This window comes from Ascaphus truei, chromosome 7 (genome assembly GCF_040206685.1).
Source record: "Ascaphus truei isolate aAscTru1 chromosome 7, aAscTru1.hap1, whole genome shotgun sequence".
In the NCBI taxonomy this organism is placed as follows: domain Eukaryota; kingdom Metazoa; phylum Chordata; class Amphibia; order Anura; family Ascaphidae; genus Ascaphus; species Ascaphus truei.
The window spans coordinates 56,207,155-56,217,689 of NC_134489.1; the positions used below are offsets into that span (position 1 = coordinate 56,207,155).

General features: G+C 37.8%; 1 protein-coding gene across 1 annotated transcript; it reads left to right on the forward strand.

The window, feature by feature from the left end:
- The first annotated feature begins 4,399 nt into the window (after positions 1-4,399).
- Positions 4,400-9,609, forward strand: LOC142499334 (gamma-crystallin 2-like). Its single transcript, XM_075608508.1, has 3 exons — positions 4,400-4,541; positions 8,163-8,405; positions 9,262-9,609. Exons 1-3 carry the CDS (start codon positions 4,407-4,409, stop codon positions 9,535-9,537), a joined length of 654 nt encoding a protein of 217 aa, XP_075464623.1. The 5' UTR covers positions 4,400-4,406; the 3' UTR covers positions 9,538-9,609.
- The last annotated feature ends 926 nt before the right edge of the window (positions 9,610-10,535 follow it).

The following is a 10,535-nucleotide window of genomic DNA, read 5'->3' on the forward strand; positions in this document are numbered from 1 at the left end:
CAAATTATACCAATGAAAGAAAGGTTCCTGGAGAAGGAATATAAAACACACACAATTGATAATGCAATTAAAAGGTAAGGGACCTAAATAGAACAGATATGTTGGTCTATAAAAATAAGAAGACAAAAAGCCAATCTGATGTTTTTATTCCTTTTATTACAACATTTAGTACAAATTCGAGACAAATAGAAGGGATTTTAAAAAAACATTGGCACATTTTAAAACAGGATGAATTACTTAAAGAAGTTGTTGGGGATAAACCTGCTTTAATCTTCTCTAAAGCCCCAAATAAAAAACAAAAGCTAGTACCAAGCTATTTGCCTCCCAAAACACAAGCTGCTGGCTAGATCAACTTTCCAAGGGTTTTAAGAAGTGTTTAAAGTGTAAGGCCTGCCGGAACAATGCAACCACAAGCACCAAAACCATTTCTTTTAACTGCACCGTTTCCACCATGGGCTACACCATAAAATCACATATAACGTGTGACAGTAAGGGTGTAGTCTATGTACTACAATGTGGGTGCAATTTACAGTACGTGGGAAGGACAATACGTAAACTGAAAACAAGAGTAGGAGAACACATAAGAAACATAATTAATGGTCTAGAGACCCATAGTGTATCAAACCATTATAGAATTAAACACAATAAAAACCCTACTTGTCTAAAATTCTATGGGATAGAACAAGTAAAGACAGATTGGAGGGGAGGAGATTACATCAAAAAGATAAACAAAAGAGAATCCTTTTGGATTTTCACCCTCCAAACTTTAGCACCAAAAGGGTTAAATCTAGAGATGGAAGTGAGTGCCTTCCTCTAGACTTTTTCCAATTACTTTTAATCGGTTATTAAATTCCTTCATAATTTAAATATCCTACCATTCGCAGCAAGAATTTAATAGGTTGAAGAATCTTATGAACGCTAGACAACTTAGTAGCATGGTGAATTTTAGAAGTTAAGTCAACTAGTTAATATGTAATTTTTTCCCATTTCCGCAGAATTTATAGTTTTATTCCCTTATGACAAGTTTTTAGATTGTTATTTACATTGCTTTGAATGTTTAAAATGTCATTTTTTACATCAAGTTTTATGTGAGTTGTATCATCCATATTTCTGTGAACTACCTATGGCAATCTCAAAAGCTTTAGTGCGTAACTGTAACAAGAGCTGTAGGATTGCAATTTATCTCTACCTCCACAACCTCTCTGCAGGATTATTTAATTTAATCCCTCACGGAAAGATCCTAATTGTTAATTATAAACTAAGAGATGATTTTATTAGTGAGGTGTTAATTGAGTACATTAGTGGGGTGTTATTGAGTACATATACAAATTTTATCCTCTACATTTCCTTGAATTGCATGTGTTAAATTTAGAAGTTTTTAAGGTCTATTTTATGTCAGATATTACATTTTATGTAAATTATTCCTCTTAAATTTAGGAATTCTCCTTGTGGCAATCTCAAAAGCCTGCGCTTGCATCTGCAATAAGAATTGCAGGATTATAATATATCAATTATCTCCACAGCCACTCTGCAGGATCATTTAGTTTTAATCCCCTATGCAAGGTTTTTAGTTTGCCATTTGTATACAAAGAGAATATTGAGGTGCCAAATATCAAGTATCTATGTAAATCTTATCTTTGATTTTCCTGTGATATGCCAACGATTACTCAGAAGTTTCTTAGGTTTGACAGCAAAAGGACTGTAGAATTGTAATACATTAATGCCAATTAGGTTATTTGTTAGAGAACAGCAAATTCATAGTTAATGTCAAGTTCGCAAGGTATAAAAGGTGGCTGCTACCCCGGATACACTTACGTCACTGAGGAAGCTAATGCGAAACGCGTCTGACGGTTTTTGGTCATCACAGGCCACCGTAGTGAGGAAGTAAAGTTTTTCCAGCTTGGCAAACATCTCGCCTGGAGCGCATGCGCATGCGCGATGGAACGGGAGCCGTGAAAGGAGTGTGCAAAGAGAGAAGCAGACAGAGTAGGACCCAGTTCGTGCACGGGCTTGTGGAGACTTTCCCTGTCGTTTGCAGAACCCCACGCACTATCCCAAGACTCTACCAGCTGGAACCCAGGCCACACAAGGCCACCCATCTTCTAGAGGGACGCTCTGTGGAGTCTGGACATATCTCCTCCCTATGCCAATATTATTTGTCCGCTTGTGAGTTTTTAATCTCTATTTTATTTTATGTTAATAAACCTTATTACACTATTTTTTCCCTTCTCTTCCCTATTTTGAGGAATCATCAAGGGGCCCTTCCTCTCCCCCCCTCCCTCCCCCCAACTATACCAGAGGATCAGTCATCTGATCAAGATCAGACACCTAATGTGAGTGTGTTTCCTCTCCTACTATATATTTACCCCTTTAAAAGAGATCTAAGGCACCCTTATGTGTTGAATTATTCCTCATTGTGGTCCCCCATCTTTTTTACGTTCACATATAACCTGGAGCCACAAGCAGAACGACGCGCCTGAGGATCCACCCCCTTTCCCTTTCTCTACAACAATACAGAGGTTGGTGAATCACCTCTGAGAGACTCGGGCAGCGAGACTGTACTGTGTGAAGGACTGAAGTCACGAACTTTACAGTAGGACTTTTTGGCACAGCTATTCAATCTCTTTTTAAATTGTGGTGAGCATAAGCATTATACATGCGGCTGTGGGTTGGCGTTATATATATTACCCCACCTCAGCAGCGTGGTCCCATCTTGTTTGCGGTGAGCACACCGTCACACTGAGGACCTGCTTTCTTTGTTTGAGAACTTTCTCAGACCCCAGGAATCGGTCGAGGAAGACATTTAAAGGTAAGAGAAACCATTGACTGTATGTTATTGAATGTATGTTATTTTAATTTTGCAGGTTTTTCATTGTATTTTTTTTTTTTTCATGGCCCATTTATTGCCAAAGTATTCATGTATGCCCCTTTAGGGCTATACATACTGTGACAAGAAATGCATTTTTTGGCAAATGCTTGCTTTTATTTCTTTTAAATGTATTTTGGTTGTTTGCTTTTAAATATTTCTGCTATTTCTTTTGTGTTTTGATTTTGAATTATGGGATTTTTTGTTGTGTTTTCAATAGTTTATTTCTGTTATTTTTTTGATGTTTGCTTTTTAATTGTGGTTTATTTTTGGGCTTTAGTTTTTTAATAATTGTGTTTGTTTGAAGTTTTCTTTTATTTATTTATAGGGGTTTTGGCTGTTTTTGATTTTTAATTCTGGTGCTTATTTGGTTATTGCTTCTATGATTTCTGGTATTTTTTTGTTTACTTTTTTTGTTTTGTTTATTTGGTGATTGTTTTGATTTAATTTGATATTGTTGGTGGTTGGTTTGTTTTTTCGGTTGACCATTAACTGTGATAGTGTTACAGTAAATCATGCCCATATTATATGGGCATGATGTACCACTGTGCCAATCAATTGGTTTATTGGCATTTGGCATTTGGAGTGTGTATATTTTTTATGTAAATGTGTTTTATTTTGGGCCTGTTTTTTTTTTTTAGCTTCCCCATTTATTACTTTAGTGTTATAGGAACTCTAGACACCTGTGGGGCCCCAGGACACCCGCAAGGACCACCAGGAGACACCCAAACACCCACAGGGACCATCGGAGGACCCCCAGACACCCGTGAGCCTCCAGACACCCACGGGGACTACCCAGAGACCCCAGCCGGCCTCATGATTGATACCAGTGCTGGAAAAAAAATACATGCATCTCTCAATATTTTTTGCGCCAGCCTTTAGCTGGTGCAAAAATATGGCCAGCTTTTACACACATAAAATTATCACAGCTTTGTGAATAGCTGTTACTGGCAAAAAAAATGGCGTTTTTCACTTTTTTTGCCCTATCGGACGACTTTTTTCTCTTTGATAGAGGCATAAAAAAAGTAATTATATCGCGCTACTGCAGTGATATCACTGCTTTATGAATAGCAGATTAGGCAGTAGCACGATATAAGGGCATTTATCGCCCACTAAACCACTTATCACTGCTTTGTGAATCGCCCCCTGGTGTCAATAAAACGTGTATATACCCTTTGGATTTCTCAAGAGCCTGCTTAGTTAGAATGTCCAACTCCATTGCTCATTTGATATCTAACGGAGATGGAAACTCTGTAATGAATGAAAACTTAATATGGACAGGATCTTGGTTTCTTTATGATTACAGTATTTTGGGCATCTCTTTTGGGAACTGTAAGTAAATGACCTCTGTGTGTGCTATAAAACATGCTGATTTCTCAGGTAGTCTATCAAACAACAGCATGCTCAACAATGTCTATTGTGTAAATGATTCGATTCAGTTGAAACAGTGATACAGATGAAAGTAAAACAAGTTGCATGAGTTAGTGTTTTTGTTGTTTTCCAATCCCATGATAGGGATAGTGCTGACATGGCCAATCTAATGCACGTTCTGTGTAATTATGGCATTGGTATGCAAATTAAAAAGTTAGCAGCCAGTATAAATTGGAATGTTTTTCTTCTTTCTGTATCAGTTTCATCAGCATCCCTTGTCCAATACGTAACCAAGATGGGAAAGGTAATGTATTATCTAAAATTATTTTTCAATTCTTCACAGTTTTCAGGAAAACATTATTTTTAAATGTAATTTATTTTCTGTATGTGATTTTAGTTTTTCAGTTAACCCTTCAAAGCAAGCATGACCCAGTGACACTGAAGGCCGTTCTTCTTATTCTCTATGAAAACATGGGTTTTTTTACATGTAAATTGCCTGATTAATTCCCCCTTTCGTATGTTTACCCCACATTGTATTGCAAAATCCTTCAGTAGTTTTTTATGATGGGAAAATATTAATCTGAAATAATTATTTTGAGGAAACTTCCAAAACGCTGCAACTTTGATCATCTAATAACGTTTCCCGGCCTTCATGGCTTCAGCTTCAGAAACAGCTATAGAAGCTTGAAACGTTGCTGTGTATTTTTTGTATGATCTGCTAATTAAATATAAGCCTAACTCTGAATGCTGTAGATTTCTTTGCATTTTTTCTAGTTTTACATTATTTGGGAGTTTTATGGACACTTCCTAAGTCGTACTTGCACCTTTTTTTTTCATTGAATTTGCACACTACATGTGATTGTTCAGCTGGATCAACTGTAGAATGTAATTTTTTGTATAGTACTAAATAATCAATATCTTTAAAAAAACTTAAATCTTAAACATCTGTTAATATTGCAAAACCACAAACAAGATATACAGCTCACTAGAGTAATTGTGTAGTGTTTAAATGGGTGTGCCCATAAACACCTAGTGTAACACTGGGTGCAGCTGATGAGCTGATAAATAGTAAATTGACAGAAAATTGGAGAGCAGAAGCATATTAGTACCTCAGCTAACCAACTAGTAGCTCATTTGTCAAATGCACTCCTGGGCGGTTAAAACTTAACATTTAATAACTATCTAGCTAAAATAAAATCTACATACAAAGCAATTATTATATACACATAATGTACTTATAAAGGAAGGGTGATGGGAAGGTAGGGTTGTACTCAAGGTGTATAGCACAAATGAAATTTTCCTCAATAAATTCAAGGCGAAATAGGCTAATTTACACCTGGAGTTACCTATAATTATAGGACATGGAATCTCTGAATGACAACCACTACTTGGACTGTAGTGCCTATTTTGACATACATATGCTGTGCGGCATCAAGCGTAGCATACCGATCAAGCCAACCTGTAATTGTAAAATGTAGCACCATACAGTGATATGCCTGGATTAATATACTACCGTCTAAATAGATGAAACATAGTGTTAACACTGTAGGTACAACACAATCACAGGTTGGTGGTACGTGGATTGACGCTACACAAGATGATGATAGCATACACAGCATATGGATCAAATAAATATAGCTAATGCAGAATGTAATAATCACCAAAATCAACTGTGGCTAGACACTTTGCTGAGATGAATGAAAACAGCACAAAAATATGACTGTGGTGTATAGACATGCGGTCTAGATCTAACAATGCTAGTAAATCAATGTCTTCAGTGCAGCAATCTGCATCATACAATGCTGGTAAATCAATGTATCCAGTGCACAGCACTAAGCCTTCATACACAAATTGTAGTAGCACTGAAACTGCAATTTGCCATATAGAGAACACACAGTGTGAAAGGCAGTGTTAGTGAATCAATGTATCCAGTGCATAACATTGAACCGTCTATCATACCTAATATTGTAGCACTGAGACTGCAATTGCCATAAACAAAGCCCACAGTGTGGAAGCCAACAGCAGAGGCAGAGCAAATAGCTAATAAAATAAGTCTGTAGCAGAGACAGGAGACACAATGTACCAACGCTACCCAGCTCCCAAGAGTCCCTCACCGATGACGTCACCACGCCAAACGCTCTACGCGTTTTCCTCCTTCACGGAGATTCTTCAGGGGCGAGTGAATGACAGCTGTAGAGAGAGGTGTGTATTTATAGCGTTCAGGTTGTCATGGTAACCCGTGACCAATCGGAAGTTCACATAGGTGCGATTGCAGGCTACTGATAACACTATCCTCACCACAGGAGTACAAACTGTAGTAGACAAAGATGTGTAAAGAATACACTAAATGGATTAAAATCGGAGAGATTAAGGAGTAGTATTTGGAGGTAAAAGTCTAAAAAAGCGGGGCTTGAGTACACGGAATGGTGGCTAAATAACAGATTAGAGAGTGTTCATAAACACTGCATGATACCACCGTCCATTTGTCACCACCCTCCCGTCCTATATTAGGGATACTAAAGGAGGGAAATGCGTAGGGCGTTCGGCGTGGTGACGTCATCAGGGAGGGACTGTTGGGAGCCGGGTATCGTTGGTACATTGTATCTCCTGTCTCTGCTACAGACTTATTTTATTAGCTATTTGCTCTGCCTCTGCTGTTGGCTTCCACACTGTGGGCTTTGTTTGTGGAAATTGCAGTCTTAGTGCTACAATATTAGGTATGATAGACGGTTCAATGTTATGTACGGGATACATTGATTCACTAACACTGCCTTTCACACTGTGTGTTCTCTATATGGCAAACTGCAGTCTCAGTGCTACTATCATTTTTGTATGATGGCTTAGTGCTGTGCACTGGATACATTGATCTACCAGCTTTGTATGATGCAGATTGCTGCACTGAAGACATTGATTTTCTAGCATTGTTAGATCTAGACCGCATGTCTATACACCACAGTCATATTTTTGTGCTGTTTTCATTCATCTCAGCAAAGTGTCTAGCCACAGTTGATGTTGGTGATTATTACATTCTGCATTAGCTATATTTATTTGATCCATATGCTGTGTATGCTATCATCATCTTGTGTAGAGTCAATCCACGTACCACCAACCTGTGATTGTGTTGTACCTACAGTGTTAACACTATGTTTCATCTATTTAGACGGTAGTATATTAATCCAGGCATATCACTGTATGGTGCTACATTTTACAATTACAGGTTGGCTTGATCGGTATGCTACGCTTGATGCCACACAGCATATGTATGTCAAAATAGGCACTACAGTCCAAGTAGTGGTGGTCATTCAGAGATTCCATGTCCTATAATTATAGGTAACTCCAGGTGTAAATTAGCCTATTTCGCCTTGAATTTATTGAGGAAAATTTCATTTGTGCTATACACCTTGAGTCCAACCCTACCTTCCCATCACCCTTCCTTTATAAGTACATTATGTGTATATCTGTTAATATTGGCAGACATGAAAATGCTGAGTTAATAAGTCAATATGAGCTTGTAGGTGTCCTGTATGTTTTTGAGTTAATATGTTAATTAAACATGGCAACTGAAAGTTTTTTTTTTAAGACATTGATGATATCATTTGATGTTAGTATCGGTCAGGGGTGCTCAACTCCAGTCGAAGACTGGGCCATTGATTGAGCCACCTGTGCTGAAGCTGGGATATCCTTAAAACCTGACCTTTTGGGGGACTTGAGGACTGGAACTGAGCACCCCTGGTGTGGGTGATAGTTTTGGCCCTGCCTATCACTTTTGATGGAATACGGAAAATCATTTTTAGGACCTATTCCAGAAAGCTTCAAAAACTAAAGAAGAAACCCATAACATCTATGTATGATAACTATTATGTCTAGACAATAATAACCTACAAGGAACCCATTGAAAATAAACCAATTGTGATTTAATTTTCAGATCATCTTCTACGAGGACAGGAACTTCCAGGGCCGCTCCCATGAGTGCAGTGCTGACTGTTCAGAACTGAACTCATATTTCAGCCGCTGCAACTCCATCCGGGTGGAAAATGGTAACTGGATGATCTATGAACGCCCCAATTACACTGGACACCAGTACTTTGTGAAGAGGGGTGAATACCCAGACTGCCAAAACTGGTCTGGTCTAAGTGACTCAATCAGGTCCTGCCGTATGATCCCTCAGGTAAGACATGGTTTTCTTTATAAATATTTGTTGCGGGTAAGAATGCTTTCTGAGTTTGCCAGATGTCACTTGCATGCATAGTTCAGTTATTAACATTGTAACTGATCAACTACAAATCGTGCAATATTATTGGGTGACCATATTGGACATTCATTCTTTCAGCGCCAATGGTATTGAATGTCATCAAACCTTATTGTTGGTCCTGTAAAAATATAGATTTGTTGTAGCCTGTGCTACCTTTATAGGACCAACATGAGGTTTATTTGATAGATAGAAACTATACTGTATAGAGCTCAGCAGGCATTATGTGTTCTGGATCTAGAAAGAGCTGAAAAGTGCAGATGCAGTTTTATTAATAACATATAAGATGCAATCTTTAAGATAATGAAAGTTGAAACATTACATATCCCTTTTTATATTGATCCATACGTGATTTTTTTATTCTATATTATCTTCTGATGTGGTATTATTGATTATAACCAAGCCATATCTTAGAAGGTACAGCTTCTGTTATTAGCCAGCAGCCAGTAACCAGGGATAGAAAACAATGGGCTATGGGGTCTAAGTTAGAATGCAATTTTTTATATTCTTATATGTTTCAACATGTTCAGATGCTAAGTCATGTATCTTCGTTTACCATATGTAATTTATCTACTGTTAGTAATAGCCAGTTAGAGGTCCTTATCAAAGCTACTTTGCAACCAGAGGAAAACTAGTACTAAATTGCATCAAATTAATCCTAGAAAAGAACCCCACTTTTTTCATTGGGATTATTCTCTTTGATATAACATTTTTGTACAGGTTTGCAATAGAAAATCTTAAGTATATAATGCTTTTATATTGTTTACCATCATAGCACCGTGGTTCCTTTAAAATCAGAATCTACGAGAGAGAAGACTTCAGAGGCCAGATGATGGAGCTCACTGAAGATTGTCCCCATGTAAAGGAAGAATTCAATTATCACGACATCCACTCCAGCAATGTGCTTGAGGGATACTGGATCTTCTATGAACAGCCCAACTACAGAGGGCGTCAGTATTTCATGAAAACTGGAGAATACAGGAGATTCACTGATTGGGGCGCCATGAACGCCAGGGTTGGCTCCTTTAGACGCATCACTGACATGTACTAAAATGCTGACATTTTTTCATGTGCTGAAACTAATTACCATTTACCTAATAAATTCATTTTCCTTCAAGATAAATTGTGGGTTTTCTCTTGGTGTAGCTGTCTCCTGGATAAAACTGATGTATGCCACCAGTTATAATTGTAGGTCCAAATGAAAACATTACATAGTTCTGAAATCATTATGTGACAAAAGTGAACTACGCAAGGAAAGTGAGGCATAGAGGTGTTAAGATGTAGGGGGTACTGTATGAAGTATTAGAATCTGGTTTGGCTTCAAAACATTGACAAGTTAACTTACAGAAACACTATTTTAGAGAATCCCCATTTTGTTTAGTTCCACAGAACAGATGGCAGATACACACCAATTGACCAATCAACCCAGTCTGCTCACTACCATCAACTATTGTAAAACTTTATCAGCCCATTTGGTCCCTAATCTTTCCATAGTTAGAATACTCTTGTGTCTACAACAAAAGACAGGGGTGCCCAATGCTCCGTCCAATTGACAAAACATATATGGTAAATAGTATAAAGTTTAAATACTTCAATAATAATAATAATAATAATAATAACTTGGTTATTTAGTTTAACCCTTTGGCAAAAGCGTTGTAAGCCTGCATACCAAACGTCAAGGTATAACCAAAAATGCATGTCCTACACTACACTGTGAACCCTTCCCTTTACCTCTGTATGAGGGGAAAGAACCATAGTAAGTCCTGTTCTTGCAGCAGAGTGAAAGACCTCCCACGTTAAAAAGGTGAGGAGGAGTGAGCTCTGGGGGAGGTGCCACGCCCAATAGCACTCTTTTTGGCATAAATATATTTCATGATGTGGTGGGTGTAGAAGTTTGAGCTAGCTGGGAATGTGTGTTTACCCTTGTGTCTATACTCAGCATTACTGAACTTCATTAAGCCTAGATTAACTAAATGGTCAATTGTATTAAGCCATAATGCACCTGACAGATAATTCATTGTAATGGGTTCTAAGTTGCAATAAAGCATA